This window comes from Petromyzon marinus, chromosome 7 (assembly GCF_048934315.1).
Source record: "Petromyzon marinus isolate PM22_M1 ecotype Great Lakes invasive population chromosome 7, UKy_Petmar_22M1.pri1.0, whole genome shotgun sequence".
NCBI classification, from domain to species: Eukaryota; Metazoa; Chordata; class Hyperoartia; order Petromyzontiformes; family Petromyzontidae; genus Petromyzon; species Petromyzon marinus.
In genome coordinates, this window is record NC_133673.1 from 11,190,941 (window position 1) to 11,213,310 (window position 22,370).

Sequence of the window (22,370 nt, forward strand, 5' to 3'; positions counted from 1 at the left end):
AACACAATGGTTATGAAAGTTTTAGTATGCAGGAAGGTTTGTTTAAATTACCAAAAAGCAGGCTCCGAGGTTTTTCCCCCCTAATAATTCAAATGTTAGCGAGATAAACATCCCAAATTCCAATAGGATACTTTTTTAATATTAAGATGCACCCTGCAATATTTAACCAGCATTAAAGCTTATACATGCATTTATGATCGGCCATGATACATTCACTGCTAAATGAAGGCCTCTCTAATGCGTTGCCATCTCTCACGGTCCTAAAAATAGAATCCACCCGACACCTGCGCATGAGCTGAGCTCGTTGCTCCATCTCCTTGGTGTACGTCCTCTCTCGGATGTGTTCCATTCCTTGGCCGTCACTGCGTCATTAATCTTAACCATCACACATTTTACAAATGTCTCCTAACCAAGCCTTTCTTTTCTTCATAGCTTGAATGGGTGCCGCAGTGACGAGACGTTAAAAACCTCGCCTGGTGTATTCTTTGGGTCTTTCGGTAAAGCCACGTAGATAGAAAAATAATAATAAACAATACAAATTTTGATTTAAAGCTATCGTGACTGCAATACAAATGTCACGACGTTTTGATCACAGCACGTGCAATTGTCATCAGGTGAAAAGATATAGCGGGAGAGCTGCTGAGGCAGGAGAAAATATAGCGGGAGAGCTGCTGAGGCAGGATGTTATAAAGGTTTGAGATAGGTATAGCCCAAAGGTCATAAGCGAGTGGGCGGGGCTAGAGATGAAATTTGCATGTAAATGTAAGATCGAAGAGCTGAGCTACCTCCACGATGACGAATCTGTGGAGGTGGCCATTGTATTGTGAGAGATTAGCATGTCAATACAAGAAAAATGGACAACACGAAAACCACCGCCACATCGAGGAAAACGAGCAACGGTGGCTGTGTTAGAGAGACATTTAGCCTGTTAACGTAAAGACATTTAACCTGGTAGAATATCTACGTGGCTTTACCGAAAGACCCAAAAAATATGAATTCCTGCAGTCACGAAAGCTTTAAGTCAAGATCTCGCCTGGTATGTAAGAGATCATGGGTTCGATTCCGACCCTGACGCCTGTATATTTGGAGTCTGTGTGTCTCTCTCCACGTGGTCAAGTGGATTTTTCTCCGGGTGCTCGGGTTTTTCCCTCCACATTTACAATCAACATGCATTTGGAGTATTTGGCTGCAACGCATTTCCACACCATAAGTCACTTCATTGAGCTATCATTTGTGGCCAGGTTGCGTCTGAAAAAGAGCTACATAGCTCAGTGGGTCTGACCTGGTAAAATAAAAAAATATAATAGTGCAATTAACCCGCATATATTCTCTCCATTCCACGCGTTCCTTTTTCTGTCAATGTAATTCCAAGCATGCATCTCTCTCTCTCCATGCATACCAATGTGCCTAAAGAACGTTTTTTAATCAGCGCTCACTATCCGCTATGACACACACCATGAACTATGAATCATTTTGTGAATCAAATCGTGAAATCTAAATCACGAGAATTAATTTGCACCTGTGGAAGAAGAAAAATCTTCACACCTGCAACCATCGCAGTGGAAATATATTTCGCAACTGTAAATGCCGATGCTTCTTGCTTTAATTACTAGAGAGCTGCTATTATTCAGCAGGTGAAAATCCCTGCTAAGTCATTCCAGCTGAATGTGGAAAGTATAATATTCTATTCACATCACAGTTGGCATGCAGGTAATGTTTCATCATCGCATTATCTTTTTTTATGAAAGGCAAATTTTAAATTCAGCGCAAGAGGCCCGAATTCTACATTTGATTACACCTGCTGAGGTTCACACAAAACTGCAGCATGAAAGCACCGAAAAAGTGCCACACCACAACGGTTAATAGTTAAGCCCGTTGTTTTTACAGATACTGCGTAATAATAGGCAGCCACGCACCTTTTTGTAGTGAACATCTTGTTTCCTTACGATGCTCTTATAGGGGAACATATTGTTCTCAAGAGCACTTCCCAGCTTTTAAAAGTTCCCTGTAGTGGAGGATATGCCTCTACAGTCTGTTTTTTTTCTTTTGTAAAATAGCAACGAGCCTGTGTAGGCGGCGCTCGGGATTTGCGATATTCTTGACAGCCGTCACCGTGTCCCTTCATCTCCATTATATATGCTACGTATCATGAAACCGTGATATTAAAAGGTGTGCAAACTAACACTTAAGACTTTATTTTTCGACACCGTTAACCCTTTTGATACGGCATAAAAGCACAATTTGCATGTATAAAGCATCTCGATACAATGATATCTCTCAAGAGGCTATGCAGTGACAGGAATTTTAGGTGGGGGTGATCATGAAAGGAGGAAAAACACAAGGCAGCTGGGCAGGAATGGGGCGGAAGGGGGTCATAATTAATTGATGTGAAGAGCGATTGCATACGGTAGAGTCAATTTACAACAGAAGATACACAGAGTCGTGTAAGGTGGAAATGTTTTAGAGGGATGGCAAAGAACAATAGTGCATGCAGTCTGACTGTCCGTCAGATTCAATATGCATAACACATACTGTACATATGTTTTATTGTGTATGTATATAAAACACATACACTTTGCACATGAATAAAAACACATCAACTGTGTGTGTGCTCGTTACGATATATGCTGACCGGCCAAGTGCGTCCTCACCATTAACACAACTGTGAAAAGTATAGAAATATTCACGGCCTTGTCAATCCATTGCTGGATGAAGGCCTCCCCGATTCTGCGTTGGTTACAGAGGTTGCTTGTTTGTTATTTTGCCATTCTGGTCAGTGGAGCGGAGTTGGTGACAGTGGGAAGGGCCCAGGAAAGATGTAATTATCACTCGCCACTGAAGAAGCCATAGTCGGGAATCAAACTCAAGTTTCTGGGTTCAGAGTGCAGTGCGCTTTTCACTGTGCCACTGCTTCCCCAAATACAAAAAAAATACCTTCAAGCAATGTATAAAATCAGTGGCTATATTTATAAAACCCACCGCATAACCAATATATTTCAAGCACTGCATAATATTACATGAGCTACACTGATAGCTTTCACATTTGTAACTTAGTTAAACGCAATACGACCAAATATCAACTTTGGCCGAGCTATGTAATCACTGAAGTCAAAGCCCTGGACAATTTATTGTTAGACTCCTCCGTCACTAGGATTTGATTTATTGCCACAAACCTCTTGCCCTCTTTCGAACAACAAAAAAAACCACCGCCCAAAAAACAAGGCTTTTGCACCTTTTCACCGTCTCCTTACACATCATAAATCTTCACACTTATTACACAGCCATTGGTCATCGGGCCAGCCTACTTGCTCCCCCCTAAAGTTCTTCTCCTGAACAGGATTTCCCGATGGAATTGCCACATCACGTTACTCATCAAGCACCCACAGTTGTGAACCGGGGGAACCATGGGACAAGGGGGGGGGGCACATATCCCAGAGAAGAAGCATTGAAAAATCGCGACGTTGCCAATACGCGACGGGCACGCGGATTCTACACGGTGTGTTTCAGTTTCACACGTGGTAGGCTTTCGCAACCGATATTATCCATAAGAGGTTTTGTTTTGGGTTAGATCAATTGTGGATAATCGCCAAATGAGGCTGGTTGCAATTTCCGGCAAAAGTCGTACTGGAATTGTAAATGTTGTGGGCTTACTCTCCAACACACCGTGTGCTGAACTAGTAACTAATTGGCATGTTCCGTTTACGAGGCAAACCTTACTAATTGGCTGTGTCAGGTGGTGGTGGGTTTAACGACACATTTTTATATTTTCACGATCTAACCCCAAAAAAAAACCTCTATTATGGATACATGTGTTTCGTCTTCTTTCTCATATTAGGAAGCCATTGGGAGGTACGCACTTTTAAATTTCGATTGAAAACTCATTTATTTAGAACTGCCTTTTATGTCTAGTTTGTTGTCCTTCATCCCACACCTTCGTTCTGCGTACTTGGCTACATGCCGTGCGAAAGAAGTTGCACATACGTACATGTGAGCGTGACCAAAAAATCAAAAACAAAATCTGCTCTTAAAGACAGATACTAAGCTGAAAGGCATCCCCCTCCAAATAACTAAATATTCAAACTTTGAACAGTGTATCCATAAGATTGAAATGTAATACAAATGCTTGTAATGCTTTAATAGCTATACATCTCTGTGCAGCATTAAGCACTTTAAAAATAACACCATTTATTTGCCGGTTTACGCGATGAATATAATACGTGATAATTTCTTGGCAAATGCAACGACGCTCAGCTTTCCGCACTTTTAATTAGGCAGAAATATGAAGCCATCAACAGGGCGGCACTGGAGGTCAAAAGCATCGCTGGTACACACCGAGCTGATCTCGGCAAATTTCTTCACATGTGGCAATGCATTTGCACAGCCACAGCCTCGAGGCCAATCATGCGTATGATTGATACATAGCAAACACTAATTTTTCCCCCCCCCCCCCCATACACGTAGCAGCTCAATATTACCCACAGCCTCCTCTGGAGAGCAGAGCCTGGCCGATGCATTCCTAATGTAAGCAACCAGAAGCACAAGTCCCAGAAGCCGCGCATCTTGGATAGAAAACTAAAGCCTTGGGGAAACGTTTCAAGAAAAGCCTACCCAGCGCATTGCCTTGCCAAATACTCCGGCAACATTTTAACATACAAGAAGAAACATTCAAGCGAACCAACCTACACCAAAATCTTAGATTGCATCTACTGCCAAAAGATAAATTAGTCTATTTTTACGAGTTCCAACTTTCTCTCTTGAATAAATTCTCAAAAAATATATACGTCCCACTTTGAAAATTCCACAATAATTGAGAGAAACGAGCACCGTCGGGGTGATCAAAAGGTACAGGACGGCCGGTTTAATCCGCACACGCACATCTCCAACGGGAACATGCAATTATTAAATCCACACCGCTAAATAAAAGAGCCAACAATTTTAAAATGCTGCAGCCATCGCAATAGCCAAGAACCCATCTGCTCCCGGCAGAAGCAAAAGCAGGTGTGGGCCGACTTTCAGGGACTACCAAGTGAGGGATTTAAAAACCAACACTGCACAAGGGTGGGTGGGGGGGGGGAACGACGACACAACGGAGTCATTGTCGGGAAGGTGCCTATGACCATCAGTCCATGCGAGCATTCGCACTCCATCGCAGACACTTTATCACAGGTGCTGGGAATGGTAAAGGCAAATGCCAACATAAAGGCGCGTAGTGGCCGAGCGGTTGCTCCAGCTTCAGAGCCGTGTTGCTGTGCACAATATAAAAGTGAGGGGGGGGGGGGGGTCTGGGGAGCGGGTGGGGAAGTGTCGCCAAAATGAGAATAATTAATAATTTCAAGTGAGCAATTGAATACATATCTCAGGGAACAAAATACTTGCACAGCATTGTTGCTCAATAATTGGCAGTACGTATTGAGGCAGTTGTTGTTGTTGTTTACAACGATGATGATGTTGATGTCTGGCTCGAGGCACGGAAAATGCCGATCTTTGTCACAATTATTGGCAAAAACTTTTACCCGTGTAGGCTTCCAGCCGAGGATGCTCGCCAGAGCTGTTGCCTATAACATGCCTTTCAAAACAAAGTTAGCTAAGGATTGCTCATTTATATTACATGAAGAAAGATTGTTGGCCTCAAATGGTGGCTGAGAAAACAACAGGGTTTATCAAATTAGTGCACATCCGTGTTTCTAAAGCTGAAGGTCAGAGCTAAATTGAAGTTAACATCCAGCTGACCGCATAAATCCTGAATGATCCTTAAAGAGCAGTGTCACCATACTTAATTATCTCGCACTGGAAAGGGCCGCAGAGAAGAGCCAATGCCGCGCTCACAGTTAGCGCGCGACGCAGCACGAGGTCCCCAACGCAGGACTTGCGCTGGAGCGAAGCCGACGGCTGCAAAGAGAATTGGATCCCAGGCCCCCCCACTTACACTCCTCCGATTGTAATGGTGGCGCACGTCCGCTCAGTGAAGGCTGGCGTGGAGTCCGTGGCCGCCGACGCAGCCCGAATGTAGTCCACGGAAATGTTCACCTACGCGCGCACGCAGCAGCAGCAGCAGCAGCCCAAAGCGGCCACAGCAGAAAGTAGAGCACAGTTCATAAAAGTGTGTTTGTGCAGAACATTCTGGGCAGGCTACTTTCGATAACCTAAAAAGATAGTCCACCCACATGCAATAACGTAGTATTTTTGCAGGTGCTACTGTGGAGCGCAATTGTCCAAGTGTTTCTGTGTCCCGCTTTATTTCACAATAGTTTTTCATTGTAATACAGACAAGTGATTTACACTGGACAATTCAATAAAGTTTAACTGCGGTTCGATGCATCCCTGCACCAGTGTAAATAACAACAGACACATCCCATGGGTCATGTAAATGTAATTTCTTGATGTAATCTCTTCCTTTTTCAGGATGAGTAGTTGTATAGCTGGCAGAATGCTGTGGATTCCTGATGAAAATAGTTCCTCTTGGTGCTGTCAGAACGCTGGGAAAGCCTTTAAAGGTCATTTTTACTCTGAAAATATTGTCCTTAGCGGTTGTCCTTCAGTTTGAGGAGAGAAATGAAAATCCATCGGTGTGACGTTTGGGCTAAAAGATGGGTGGAAGAGGACTGTCTGTGCGCAAATGCATGTTTACAAGCAACCCAAAAGGGTTCGACATAAAAGCATCCTAGCACTGACCTTGTAGAATTTCAAATTGCCATGAATATCTACAGGACCGACATTTTTATTTTCACAGACCCAAACCTACGTACACCCATAGATATATTCTGGAATAAAGTGTTTTGTTTAAATTTGCAATTCAAGTTTGTTCCCATCAAGAGTGTCGGGACACCTGTCCAACATAAGCACAAGTACGCACTCTTCTTGGCATCATTGAATTAGTCTCATCACTTGACATATTGTCGAAAAATGCTGCCAACAGCTCTAGGTGCATGCACTACAAACGCATCAATAAGAAGCATTTTCAACCCTTTGTTGATTTACTGCTGGATAAAGACATCCTTTTCCGTATTTGTCATTGGGGGCTGCTAACCACGCTTTGCCACACCGGTCAATGCACGTTGGTGAAGGGAGAGCTTCGGAGCCAGTTCAAATCTCACTCACCACTGATGTTAGCCAAAGCCGAGAAGAGAACTCAGGTCACTGGTTTTATTGCATAATGCACTAGCCAAGGCACCACTGCGCGGCCACTGATCGTAAGTGCTGCGATTGCATCATAAACGTGGGTTCATGGTCAAATATTCTCAACGCTCGTGTAAAATAAACCAGACAATATTAAAAATGTGTACTTTATAAGGTCCAAGAGGGCACGTACATCTCTTCCAATATCGTAAGGCAGACAACAATCCAGTAAAACGTTCTCACATACACAAATTACGTCAACTTTTATATTACATAAAATGCATACTTTTTTTAACTCTGTTTTGTAGGCTGCAATAATGTGCAACTTGTTTAAGGAATTGTTCAGTGTTATTCAGTTTGTTAATTTCCCAAACGTCTCCGATATAGTTTTTGCCAAATAATCCCAAAGACCCGTGTGTGGCATTGGGAGGCCCGGATTCAGCAGAGCGGGCGACGTACGTACTTAGGAGCCACGCTCAGAGCTCCTTTTTTGCTTCTCGAGCCGAACCGCTCGATAATGAACTGTTGCATTTTTTCGCTGCTGAAAGTCTTTTAATTTTATTACATTACACATGAGACTGAGCACGTGACTTTTTGTTAAATGTATTTTTTTCAAAGCATATTTATTCAAATGACATGGACTTTTACACAATAAAGACAAAAGAGAGTCTAAATGTATTCCACAAGAGTATTATAGCCTCAAATGTTTGCTGATAATAGCGCATATGACCAGGATTTCATGCGATTATAATCATCATAAATATTCATACAAATGGAAGAATGAATCACAAAATACATTTCCCAAACCGGCTACCTACTTCCATGCAACTTACTATTTCGGCACCTTCCCAAACGGAGAATTTTAATGACCTTCAGACAGCTGTCTCGGAAAATGTCTAACATTACCAAAATAAATTATTTTCACTCGGCCCACAGATTGACCTACAGATGGGACGAGTGCACCCAGAAGATAGGCAATTACACAGAAAAATTAAACGTAAACAACAAACACCAAATGTGTTTTGAGGGCTTTATCTACACTGTGCTCGGAACATTTTGTAACAAGAAAACATGTACATAAATATAATTTTCCTTTTCTTACACAATAAAAAAATGTATTAGCATGATGACTAAACAGCCATGCGTGTTGCTTCACACAATTCCCATTTGGTCTATTCATAAGTACCAAAAAAACAACCAATCATTTCAATACCCATTCATTAATTATACATTCCATGCAATATCTCCATTGCCTTTTTAAAATGCTAGTGGCTTCCCCGCATCCGTATGCAGTCTGTGTCTGTATAATGTATTAATTCAAGATTATTGTTCTTCTTTATGCACACAATCTCAGTGACACCACTGCTACACTAACACGGCTGCTGAAAAATATTCTCCTTGGCCAAACAATTTTATACACTGGATCACAGAATTAATTTTTGCAGTGTCAATGTGTATATTTATCACGTCGCACAATCAAAGGTCACTTAATAACTCTGAGGCCACAATATTTATGTTTCCGTATAATCTGTATGACATAAGCACATTAAAATTGACAAATCGTTTAGGTGTTTTATCAAGGTTTTTTTAATGCAAATTGAAACCTGTGTCAGGACGTACGATTTCATCTCTTTAATTTTCAAGATTTTCTGTGTACAGAGCAGCACGAAAAAATGCTGAATCATAATAAAATAATTTTTCAATGTTCGGTATGTTACGCTGCCATTCTTTCACTGGTCAGTCACAAACTCACAGTATTTTGATATGCCAAGAGCACTTTAGGCATAATTATGCACCGATATCTTAAGCTGTATTTCATATTAATGTTATCATTAAACAAGACTGGGAATTTTGCCTTTTTTATTTATATGATATTGATAGACGTGAAAGAAAAACGACTGTACGTCAATCTCAATCATCAGGCCATCAATACTCAATTACGCCAACTGTTTGTGCCTTGCTTGGGCTTTGGTGCGTGGAAATACACTGCAGGCGACAAAGCCCATAGTAACAACAAACCCACCTGCCACTCTAATGTCACACTATGCACACATTCACCCAGGGAAGCACCGCAAACAACTATTTATTTCAAGACTGCAACAACAAATATTTTATTTTACTCATTTGTCGTATGAAAGAATGCTCACTTCTTCTGCAGCTTGGCACACTCGTTTTAAAAACATTGAAACTGTAAGATAAAACTACATCCACTTATTTACGCCAGAGGTGTATGAACATAAGATGTGAAATGTGTAACATTTCCAGAAAAGCAATTTTAAAATTCACCAAGATCAGGCTTTAAGCACTTTCTTTATTGTGAGGCCTCAAAAATGGCATCCCTGGTCCAACCTCCATTTTAAACTCCATTTTAGCCCGATAGCTTATCACGTCCAAACATCTGGATGCATTAACAGCAACTTTCAGCAATAACAATGTTAGCTTGGGCATATTGTAGTATAAAAAGGATAATGCAAACACCAGCTCTGAATGATATACGATACTTTAGAGTAATTTTAGTTCGAGTTAAATATAGTGCATAAATAAATTATACAAATAGAGTTACGGCTAGCCTAGTTAATATACCTGCCAGACAGCTCACCATCCTTGCTCCCCATCTGCCTGCCAAAGTTGTGCCGTTTCATTGAGCGAGATTCATTTTCTTGCATTGCGCATATAGCTATTTTCATTTGACATCTCCCTCCGCCCTGATGTGTTGAGTCTGCACTTTGGGGGGGGGGGGAAATGTCATGGCAGAAGAAAGGTTTGTCAAAAAAGTTCATTATTGGTCAATCACCTTGTTAGCAAGGTTGGCAACCAAAATGGGCCTCACAGCAAAGGCTACAATAATTAAACAAACCAAGGTGACAAAAACGACCAATGTTTTCTCACCATCTGAAAAATGGATGTGGGGTGGTTTTTTGGGGGGGTTTATGATATGCTGTATGCATACTGTAGACATACTCCATAAGAGGTTTATTTGGGTTAGATCGTACAACTATATGTCGTTAAACCTGCCACTACAAGACAGCCAATTAGTAAGGTTTGTCACGTAAACAAAACGTGCCAATTCGTTACTAGTTCAGCATACCGGTGTGTTGGAGAGCAAACCCACAACATTTACAATTCGAGTACGACATTTCACCAATAATTACAACTAGCATCATGAAGCCGGACAGTCAGAGCTGTGGAGAAATCCTCCTGCTACGGTCTTAAATAGAGAGGATAAATGTGATGTCATCACTCGTGAGCCAATCAGGTGCGAAGGCCAGAGGGAGGGGGAGGGTTAACGTATGCATATAAATCACAATCGACATCCATTACCGGGTGGGTTATTCATAGGCTAATCAACTTAAATAATGCATGCACGCCATGCCTGTACATCCTGCCGTTTGTGGGTACAAGAAATCGCAATACATGTAGTCTGCTCACAAGTTGTCCACCTGATGATGCTAGTTGTAATTACTAGTTGTAATTCCTGCCGAAACGTCGTACTCGAATTGTCAATGGAAATGTTGTGGGTAACGAATTAGCATGTTTTGTTTACGTGACAAACCTTACTAATTGGCTGTGTCGGGTGGTGGTGGGTTAAACACATTTATATTTACACGATCTGACCCAAAAACCTCGATTATGGATAATATTGGTCGCAAAAGCCTACGTGTTAAACTGCACACATACTGTACGTAATGTTTATTTACCCCGGAAAGCCTCACCGAGAGTCTCAAGACAATGTCTTCAGGAGTGCTGCATTGGGACATTGAACAGGCTCCCTTTAACAAGTTGTTTTTACGAAAACACAAGGCACTCGCAGAAAGCCCACGAACACAAGAATATAACTCAAAGGGTGCTTAACTTTCTGACCCACGCACACGGGTCACAAACCCAATTTCTTTTCTGCCATATCTAGCCAATTCTGCTTTGAATTATTCTTTTTTTAAATACGAGCAAATAATCTGAAATGGCTTATTATAGAATCAAATATTGATATGTAATATTTTGAATCATACATATATAATTACTTTAGGCATTAGCTAAAGGTCATAATATTTTTCTTGTGGAAGGAAGGAAAGAGTCAATATTTTTCCTACCTTATCTTGCAAAGTATGATAATTTTAATCCAAGGCAAAAAAAATCCTGTTGATATATTCCAGAACTAATTTGAGACTAATTGATAATGCAGCAGTAGCAGCAACTATATTGCACATGTACTTTTTCTATTTTTTCGCAAGACATCTAAAACGCACAAATATCTTCTTTTTTTAAAGGCCTAAAAGTAGCAGCCTCATTTCCTGCACCACCGCTAATGCCAGTTCTCTTTTTAAAGTGCTGATTGGACCAGAATTTAATTAGAAGAGGCCAGACTTGAGTAGGAGAAACGTTTGTTATGGTGGCCCCCTGCCAACTCCCAGCTGGTCTTCAGCAGTGTTGATGGATGGCACAGGGCCATGCTTAGCTGCATCTCTTGTTCTCGATATCAGCCTCCACGACACACGCTATACCCCCGTCCATTCCAAACAATATACTTTAAGCAGCGAGTACTGTAATCTTGTGTGCAAAAAAGTTGAACTTTCGCAGTAAAAAGTGCGACCAAGCATGCCTGTACGCGATTATACTTTACGACAAAAATACAAAGCTGTCATTCTCACCGTGCATGTTGCACAGTACGGTGCAATTTACCTGCGCATATATATACAGCTGCATCTGTAAGCACTGCAGTGCAAGAACGTATCTAAGGTGGGGATATATTGCCGTATGGGATTTACTCATTCAGAGCGCCAAAGTCTTGTGAATATTAACAAACCAATAATGGTGTGCGCAGAGTAAATAATTTAGACGTGCTCTGTCAAAATTAGTGTGTTTCAGGGGATGGCGCAACCAACGGTAGTGCCGAGGTAAACCAGGAACAAAACACGGCCTCATCATGCCAAACGAGCAGCAAAGCACGCAAAGGACTTAGTACACCACCCGCTACTGACTTGACAATATTGCGGTAGTCCCCATGACGTAAGAGCGGTCTGTTGTTAAGCCACGAAAAAGGAGCTCTGACCGAGTAAAAATACAACATACAAATAAAATTACCAGCAGAATAAGAGGCGACAAAATATTGTTTTTATTATATATCAATTGGATCAACCTCATCGGAAATAACGTGAGACCGTTGCGGTATTTTGTACAAGTTAAAATGGCAATTTTCAGAGCTGCACACACAGCTCTTCTTGCCAGAATAAATCTGAAATTGAGTCACGCTTTTACACTGGCCAGTCGTGATAGGTGGGGTATCCAACCCAATGCAATTCACCAACTGACTTGCAGCTCGTGCTGATTGCACAGACATAACATCTGCTGAAAATAATGTGTCCTACATGACAGCCACCTTGCCCCAGAATAAAACCATGGCTTGTACAATTGTGAGACCATATAGCCATATATATAAATGTAAGAAAGCTTCTTCCCCTCCCCCACAGATCGCACAATGAATGCGAGTTAAAAATGATTGCTGTGTGTTCATGTACAAGTATGCAGTATACGTAATGCCGCACTACGCACAGGAACATACGGTACCTCTGCTCAGTGCATTAGTATGCAAGAAATGTAGCAGACACTTGCCTTCTTTCCAATGAGCTTCTTCCGGAGAAATTCTCGAGCTTCAAACATGTAAGGAATGTCATACAGAGGACGTAGCCTTCTGTTCTTGTCCTGTATTAACAATCACACACATGCAAAAAAATAGCTTTTTTTATTTATTACAAAATGAGACCATTCATCATACACATACAGGCTGACTGTGGACATGCAGTTTGTGTACAATGTCAATTTGCAGAATATTATTCTGACAATTACTAATCTGATCGAGGCACATTAGCATGAATTTGCAATACACTCGAGAATGACAACTGGCAAAAGAGCTTTCAAATAGCGTACACAATCTTACTGTCAGATGTGCTCCGTATTCGCTTAACAATTCACTGAACTTTAATGTCAAGCGCTCAGTCTTTGAGCTGAGTAAGTGATCACACAGGTGTGATCTGATTGCCAAAAATGCACCATTGTTGTTGTCTGCTAAAACAATGCACAAGTGGCCAGAAACGTCAATTCCGAATGACACGAAAAACTGCCAATGCTATTGAACAATCTTTGAACAAAAATCACCTAAAAGCTTTGCAAGTGCCATCAGATAGAATTACAATGACACAAATACGCATATACTCTATAAACAGTGCAATAAAATAAAATGTTGGTATTTCACGCAGAAAAGTAACGATTCCAATATTTTTCCTACTGTATTTAAAAAATTATAATATAAGCAAAATGACAAATGTTTTAATTTAGTGAAAGGCTACATTTTAAAACAAGGTTTATTATTGCCGATAATAACCACATACACTTTACAATGAATTGTTTTTTAGGTCACTTAAACAATTTGTTATAAATAACTTAAAACTCTTGAACAGTCAGACATTTTGAAGCAAAAATTAAAATTACCTCCATCAACATGAGTGAAAATACAATCAGTTAATGCCTCTTATTCAGCTCTCTATACAATGCAGCCATACAAAAAAAAACAAATTTCTTTCATCGTTAGCGGAACGCCTGATGATTTGCCGGATTTAATGCCGTAAAATTCAGCACGTCGGGCGCCCCGAGCATTTGCACTTAAGTCTAGCGGAACCGTGACGGTGGAAAAACGTCAAGCAGTTGATGCCAAAAAGGCTTCAGTGAAGCTGCAGTGGCAACAATGGAAGAAAAATGCATTGTATTACTCAGAATTTTTTTTTTATTTTAACTGTTTTGCACCTAGATGGCTCCAAGTGGCTTAAATTCCAATGTCTTGCCCACTACTAAACATGACACTGCTTTGTCACGTGGTTAACTTTACAAAACCCTCCAGCCATCAGGACATGACACCTCGAGTCAGCAGTGGCCCCTTTACAAGTCATTAGTCAGTCGTGCCAAAGAAGATTAGTTTGTACCTGGATCACCAATTTGGGGGGGAAAAAAACTGATGTGGGGGAGGGGGGAGGGCGCGGTAAATCACTGGTTCAGTGGTCAGTACACTGCGCTATGAACCCAACGTCCTAACTTTTGATTTCCCTGCAGTGGCTAATGCGAGTTGGGGGGGGGGGGTGCGGTGGGGGAGGGGGGTGTGGTGGGGGGCAGCAAGGGGAAGTGCGGGTTGGGGGAGTTGGGGGGATGCGTGGGAGGGAAGTACGGATGGCGAGTCACATCCGAAGGACAAGCGTGCAGCTAGTTTAACACAAACTAAACTGAAATCCCTTTTGTACATTTTTATAAAATCAGGCTACAATTATGAATAAGTGTTTAAAACAACAATAAATATACATGTCCATAAATAATACGCACTGTGCTATGCCCCATTTGCCACGTAAATTACTTACGACTGGAGACAATGTACGCAGACTGACACATTCATTAAGAATATGATCAAAATCACCGATCTCATCAGATCTAAAGCACGTTTCAGCCTGGTTAGTATTTACGTGGATGACCACCATGCACAAACATGTTTCCATAGGGCTGCAGAGCAACGTTCTGACTGTGAAATGCATTTTTGTGCCATACCTCTAAGCCCCCGCATCTCTACTTAAACATTAGCCGTGGGCAGAATACAAACTCAGGTTTGACAGGCCTCACAGTGCAATACATGCACTGCTTCCGCACAGTAGATATATAACAGGATAATGTACTAAACCCAAACAAACCACGCTTTGCCCAGCGGTGTCATACCTCATCACACCACATCACTATCACCACACACACACACACCGATGCTGCGCATAAGCAGCTGGAGAGTTCATCATGACAGATAACGGAATCTGCGCGTAACAGCACTTTCTTGCTCCAAAGAATATTCCCCATTTTAGAAAGTGCACACACACACACAAGCAAAGCTGTCCAAGGCACTGCAAGAGATGTGGGATGTCTGGCGAGTGCTGGGTTCATGCGCGCGCGTGACGGACAACGTGCGGGAGTAGCCCACTGTGCTGAGTGCCACTGTCCTGCGATCAACGAGCGTCTGCATTCGGATTGGCTTCTACCAAATCGACTTCCGCTTACTTTGTAGTGGAGTACCTTTGGTACCGTGTGCCAACGTCCGCACCACGGAAACTAAGGCAGCCCTCCCCTAATGCACCATGCCAAACCAAAACGAGCGCTCGCGAACAGCGCTCTCTCACCAGCAGAGCGCACAACGTTTGTAAAAGGAGATATGTAGGGGCAGCCCTGCAATTGCTTGCTTATTGCTTGCTCACACCACTGCTGACAGATGCTCCTCTTGAGAAAGTTCTAGAGCCGCCCCCCCCCCCCCCAAGGGTAATTTGGTCTCTTCCACACTAACCACAAATATTTGAAAATGTGGGGTTACTCATAATTTACCTGACCACACCTGACATGCCAAACGACTGTAGTGGACGCATTTATACTTCTATTGGGTGAAAAGAAGCAGGAAGATTGAAGGAATTTGCAGATTGTTTCGACTGGCGCGCTGGGATATATAACGTGTGGCCTCTACATTGTAGGACCAGTGTTATGACCATTATACAAAAACAGGCTCCCAGGGGATTTGTAAATATTTACATAAATATACGTTATGCACATGCGTATGTGCGTATGTATATGCTTTTTGAAACATTTCATTGACAGTATTTACTTCCAAGTGAAATCTAATGGTCAAACAAGAAGGGCTTTCACGCGTGTCATATTATCTCAGTAGCAAAGATCAGAGTCCATATCAAATCGCATGGCAGGGGCTGTGTCAAGGGCCAACTGCAGTTGCGGGTCAAAGTGCTTCTGACACCCATCTCACGCAGGGCCTCCTCACCTGCCCTCCTCCTTCCTCCATCCTGGGCGGACGAATGCTCGAGAGGTGGATCGTCTTGAACTCTGCCGCATTGGTCTTCACCACAATGGCATCCGCATTTAGGATTTGCACCACCTGCACAAAAAGCCAAAACAGCGTTGGGGTACATCAGTTAACGATTGTTTCGGCTTCATGGCATCACAAGACATTCACCAGGATGCACCATGCAAGCACAATAAAGCACGCCACCATCCACAGCAGGCAACTACAAAATAGGGGCCCTCCTGAGAACCATTTATCAGAATAAAATGCTATCCATATGCCATTGAAAAGAAACTGAATACAAGAGGTGTTAATCACACTTTTTAAAATTATACTTTAATGCAGCTAAAGCAACTTGCATTTTGGCTCACCCTGAAGCACCACGTGATAATCTTCCCGCATGAAATAACGCTACATTAGTAGGAGTCATTACATTTATGAGAGAAAAAAGTAACAAGTCAAAGCATAGTCTTTAATTTAAAAATGCAATTCTAAAGCCATGTTGAAAATCTTTACTCTAAGCGTGTGCCTTAGCAGCAAACAGTATCAGGCTGAACTGGCACATGCATCGGTGTTTTAAATTCGTGACCTCAGTTCACAATTCAATTAGTTGCATCGAGAATTCACTGGAACGTATACTTGCTGATAATCATTTCCACTCATGAAATGGCAAAACAACAGTTAACAATTGTTAAAACATGTAACTTGTTTTAACACCAAAATATATATTTTAATTCTCACAGAGCAGAGTGGTAACACTTTTTTGAAAATTTAGTTGGCTGTGAAACTTGCTTAAAATGTAGCTTCGACTCGTCAGGACAGTGTCTCACAAATGCATTTAGGTAAATAAATAAGATTGGGTAATTTAAGAACACTGGTCTGCATAGTCAAATTAAGTTAAATTGACATGGTGCAGTCTCCTTCATTTATACTTGCCACAGTAGAGCTGAAGCGTCACAATGATAGATTGCTGTGGCAAACCTGCCACTGCCGTTTTGATAGAATACCCACTTTTTTCGGGGCTGAAATTTTTGTCCATTCAATATGTACCCAGCCAAGGACATCCTCCACTGTAAAGGTAAACTATATGTTGAGGTTTAAATTTCATTTTTGCACTCTTTCACTATTCAAATGAATATTGCACCCCAATGTGTTTTAACAACTACCAAACAATCAAGAGCATTAACAAAAGGCAACACACAAGGAAATTGTATAGCTTGGCGGGCATTAAATTAACAAGCATGCCCGCTATTACAATAACAATATGCAAATGCTCTTACATTTTAAAGAAATATTTTGTGCACCCATTTTTCACATGCACCTGCTTTTGGGCACTGTAAAAATTCAATTATCAGAGTCACTTTTTTATTATTGGATGTCACCAGGCTGAACATTCAGCAGGCATTGCTTTCATTGATTAACCCAGCTGCTAACCACAACAGCGATTGGCGCGTCCGCACCTTGGCCGTAAACTGCTTGTCCTTGGAGTCCAAATTGGCCGTTGGTGCCACGTAATCCTTCCAGATGCGACGCTTCTGTTCCTTGGCAATTCTGGACAGACACATGCACACGGGCAGGGGCAATAAGGGCGAGACGTCCAACAAAAAACACTCTGGAGGGCAGGGGCTAAAACAAATGGACAGCCACCTAACGCACGGACGGGTAGGGAGAGAGCGGCGATGCAAAGAGATTGTGAGTGACAGGAAAAAATTATCGGCACTGACAGGAAAACAAGGAATCGCAGAAACGGTAGGATTTTTTTTTTTCAAAATGTCACGAGGACAAATGCAACCAAAAAAAGACAAGAAACTGTGTGAAGAGAAAAAACTACAGAATTCAGCAAATAAAGAACCTACGTGAATTAAATAAGATCCAAAAATGGCTAAGTGGAAAAATAAGAATGTTGAAGCAAACATTTTTTTACTTGAAAAATGTTAAGTTCAGAATGCAAAATCATGAAGTAGCTTTTTTTGTGTACAGGGGCATTTTCTAAGATAATAAAAAAACATTTAAATTTGAAAGCAACTCTCAGGCTGCGATCAACTTCATTACACAGCTTACAAAAGCCATATGAAATTCCGTACATTTGTCTAAAATAAAATTAAACCTTTGAGTACCTCCCAAATTTCGTTTTATACACCACGAAATATTAGCATCTCCTTGTGCTAGATTGAAGACAACAGGCAGATGATGAAGCCACAACCCCAAGTCGCATATGAAATGTCTGCTTCAAAAACTCATAGCAACCATCGCCAAAGCGTGTCCAACATTGTCACATTGGGAAGTTCATCACTTAAAAATGTGTATGTAGCTGAAAAACTATTAAACTTACTTTTGGCTTCATAAGGCAAGTTATTTCCACTTATTCATTAAAAATTAGGCATTTCATTCCTTCAGCTGTTTATACAAAATCCACGTGGTTTTTTTTCTGCATGTGTTTGTAGTCCAGATCAATAGCCGAAACTGAATGTTATAATTAAGGCAAGACATAAAAAAATATATTTGAAATCAAACGATTCCACCAATGTGGTGAAAGAACAACCGTTTTTATTCGGTGAAAATTACTCGCTATGACATATGGATCAGAATCATGGACATGGGAGTAAAAATGCAACAAACGCTGTAAAGTATGCAACGATGCATGAAGAGTTACACGGCTGGAATTACAATGAGACACCAGAAAAAGGAACACATTGACCAAAGAGACATCGTGCTGATTGTTAAGAAATATAAGTGGGCTTGGGCAAGACATGCCACTAAAAGGGATGATGGCCGATAGTCAAGAGAAATTACAAAGCGGCAGTCAAAGGAGGGAACGTGGGAATAACTACCAAGGAGATGGAGCAACGAAAACAGCTCAAGTACGGGAGCTAAATTGGATTGTTGCAATGCGAGACCGTGAGAGATGGCAATTACTCTGGTAGGTGTTCATCTATCAGAGGATGAATTACAGCTGATGATGCTCAAATTATTTTACTGAGGTGCATATTTTTACGTCAATTATTATCGTTTTACGTTATTTTCATAAATGAGAAAGGAATACTTTTAACAATCATTGTCTACTTTAACGGGCAGAGAGGGCTTGGAAACTGCTACCATGTCTATTGGCAAGGACAAAAGGTGCTTGAAGAGGCAGAAGATAAAAGAAAGATACCAGTACGAGACCATAAACATTACATTTTGACATGCTATATGTACCTACTAGCAGCCTGGTGTCTGGAGTCATAACGTTCACCAAAAAAGAAATTGCAAGGAAGGGACTGGTATTAGCTCTCGTGTGACTGTATATCCAACACTGGCATCTGTCGAGCAGAGAATATTGCTTTCTTGTGAGCAAGATGTAATCAGGACAGATGAAGGCCTACTGAGCAAAGTTATGTTCTAAATAAAACTTTGAAGACATATTCATACAGTTCCATAACTGTGCCTTAGAATAGTGGTCGGAGTCATTAAAATAACTTATATTTTACTAAGAAACACATGTAAAATTACATTCATTGCAAAGGGTGGATTAAAATTGAGGTCTTGGGAAAGTGGAAAATAAGAAATGGTACGCTGTTTAATTTGCAAAATACATCTGTCAATGTCGGCATCATAAACAAGCTGGCATGAAATATTATACCCTTGTATCTACGCCAGATTACCCAGCTTTCAAAGCACACACTTGGTGTTGAGTACTCGATTGTGTACAAAGGAAACCGCACAAAATACGTCAGCATTTTTTTATATATCGCTTTAGGATAACGCGCAAACCAGAACAAAGGAATTTTTTAGGAAATGTGGAATTTCCGCGGCTTTGATTGAACGATATTCAGTGGCAAAATTCAGCAAGAACCGTTATTACTTGAAGACGTATATTATCCACAGATGATAAACATTACTTGTAATTATCTTTGGAATATTTCTATGTAACAAAGTAATTATACTTAATAATTGTATCCAATTACTTAATATTACTACTGCCCAACCAACCAGAGCATTCGGTATTAGGAGCTGTTGTTTATGGCATATCATCACTGGAAAGTGTAAAGTCTAAATCCAATTTGATAAAATGCAACACCTTATAAACCAGGAGCGTAAAGTGCTGAAAGCCTCCTTGTAGACATGTCCGTGAAAATGTCAAATTTAGAACACAATACACGTCCAGTAAGGGTTATAAATCTGCTAAATAAAAAAAAAATTGTATTAACAGCCTTCTCAAATCCATGATATGGCTTAGTTTTTGGTTCACACCACTCAACTTGCGTGCAATTATTGTGTGCCAAGAGTGAAGTGTTGTTTTCCTGAGAGGTCGTATACAAATTCGCGTATTCAGTTTATTCGGTAGCCCATTACCGAGCAATCCTTAACTCGTTCTTATGCACAATCAATTGTAATATTCAGCCACTACCTGTGTACACTGCCACCCACTGACTGTCACTCAATGCATGTGTATGCTGTCATCCACTGTCTGTGTGTGTTGACTGTCACTCACTGTCTGTGCATGATGCTGTCACTCACTGCCTGGGTATGCTTACTCTCACTCACTGCCCCTGCATGCTTACTGTCACTCACTGCCTGTGCATGCGGCTGTCACTCACTGCCTGAGTATGCCGACTCTCACCCACCGCATGTGTATGCTCAATGTCACTCACTGCCTAAATTTTTTTTAAAGTCCTTTGTAATGGCTAATCGACTTATAATAGCTTGCCTGTTTTATTATGCATATGCAAATTGCATTGCCCATTGCAGTAGGCAAAAACATGTGCTTTTTGACAACAATCCGGACTTAATTTTAAGTGGAAGTAAACAATTTTTTACAAGATGTAAATGCAATTACTAAGTGAAAATCTAGTTCTAAAAAAGAAGCTGAAAGTGTAAGCCTGATTGCGTCAACCACTATGAACTCCGCTTAAGCTAATGTTTAGTAGTGAAAAAAAAACATTATTGTCAGTAGTTAAAACATACACTGGCAATTATTTCTTCATTTATGCACAAGCACCTATCATGTATCAATGTTTGAATGACCAAAATCGCTTCTGTGATTTAATTACTAGATGCATCTAAAATATGTGAATACTTTGTGTTTGGATTTAATAACAGTGATGAGACTTTAATACACATTTTTTATAATAATTTTTAAGCAAGCTAAAATAGTTTTCTTGTAAATATAATTTCCCAAAAAAGAGAACCCTGTGGAAAGAAATCGGTCAATGCAAGCAAGAGAAACTGAACATTACACTATTTATAACATTTCAATCCTGCAATTGTAAGCGTTTTTATTTTTTGTATAGAAAGATGACCTTTATGTATAATAAGGTGAGAGCCAATTAAGACCCCCAACGTCTCTTTCTCAAGAGGAAAAAAAACCCTGGGTCAATAAAATGTAAACTATAACACATTTAATACAACCACTTTGTTTCTCTCGCGCTTCTTGCATTTGACGATGTTGCATAAGCACAAATAACCAACAATACATCTGTCAATAACGCTGTTCCTAAAAGGGAAAAAAACACACGCAAAATATATAATGGGCAATGGTTTGGGCAATGACCCTTCTATGAAGATTGCCTGAATCAGCCTCTTACATATGTTACTGATAAATGTGTTCAATTTAATACAAGTGCATTCAAACAGCAAAACAATACAACAAAAGTGACGCACTATTTTACATTTAGAAATGTAGTGCCCATTTAAATGACATATTAATAAGTCAATTTGATAGAAAACATGCATTACCAACATAAGAGAAATGAAAATCACCTATAAAGAAGCGGTAAAATAGAATGACATAAATAACTGATTTAAGTAAACAGAAAATTTAATGCAATATTACACACGACATTTTGACACGTATTGGAATCAAAAATTATAATGTAACAATTTAAAAAGTTAATAAATGGCTCTGCAATGAGGGCCAACAAAGGGTTTTGATAACATATTTTTTTAAGGGAACAAAGAGCGTTGTTATTTAACACTGCAATTACCGGTCCAGAGCAGCACGAGTTCAGTTTTATGAGACAGGTACACAACACGTTGACGCTTTTTCAAGTGAGCCTCACATTAAGTTGCTTGTATATCCCTACTCATCTCTACCAAATTCAGCGATCCCCGTTCTGTTTTTTTCTACATTGGTTCTACCTTTGCTGAAAAGATAAACAAAGTTAAAATTGAATACCTAAATGTGATCAAATATTAAATTAGTTCATTGGACAGCCTTAAGATAATGTTTTTGTTCAGGTTGGCAAAAAAACGGTCCAGCAACTCGTTGCGAATAACCACAATTTTTTGTTACAAAGCAGTGGAATTGAACACTCTTCAACAATAAATATTCCACACACCTATGAAGACAAACGATATCCATCCACAAAATATGGACGAAAAATAGAAGCCTTTAGAATACGAAAAATATCAT

At 40.5% G+C, this 22,370-nt stretch overlaps 1 protein-coding gene across 1 annotated transcript in view; it reads right to left on the minus strand.

Moving 5' to 3' along the window:
• SND1 (staphylococcal nuclease and tudor domain containing 1) overlaps positions 1-22,370 on the minus strand; it is a 228,057-nt gene that overhangs the window by 158,352 nt on the left and 47,335 nt on the right. The window contains exons 9-12 of the mRNA XM_032949074.2: positions 17,437-17,527; positions 15,956-16,069; positions 12,724-12,813; positions 5,927-6,027 (exon numbers count right to left, since the gene is read on the minus strand). Of these exons, the coding sequence (XP_032804965.2) occupies positions 5,927-6,027; positions 12,724-12,813; positions 15,956-16,069; positions 17,437-17,527 (396 nt within the window). The remainder of the gene's footprint in view (positions 1-5,926; positions 6,028-12,723; positions 12,814-15,955; positions 16,070-17,436; positions 17,528-22,370) is intronic.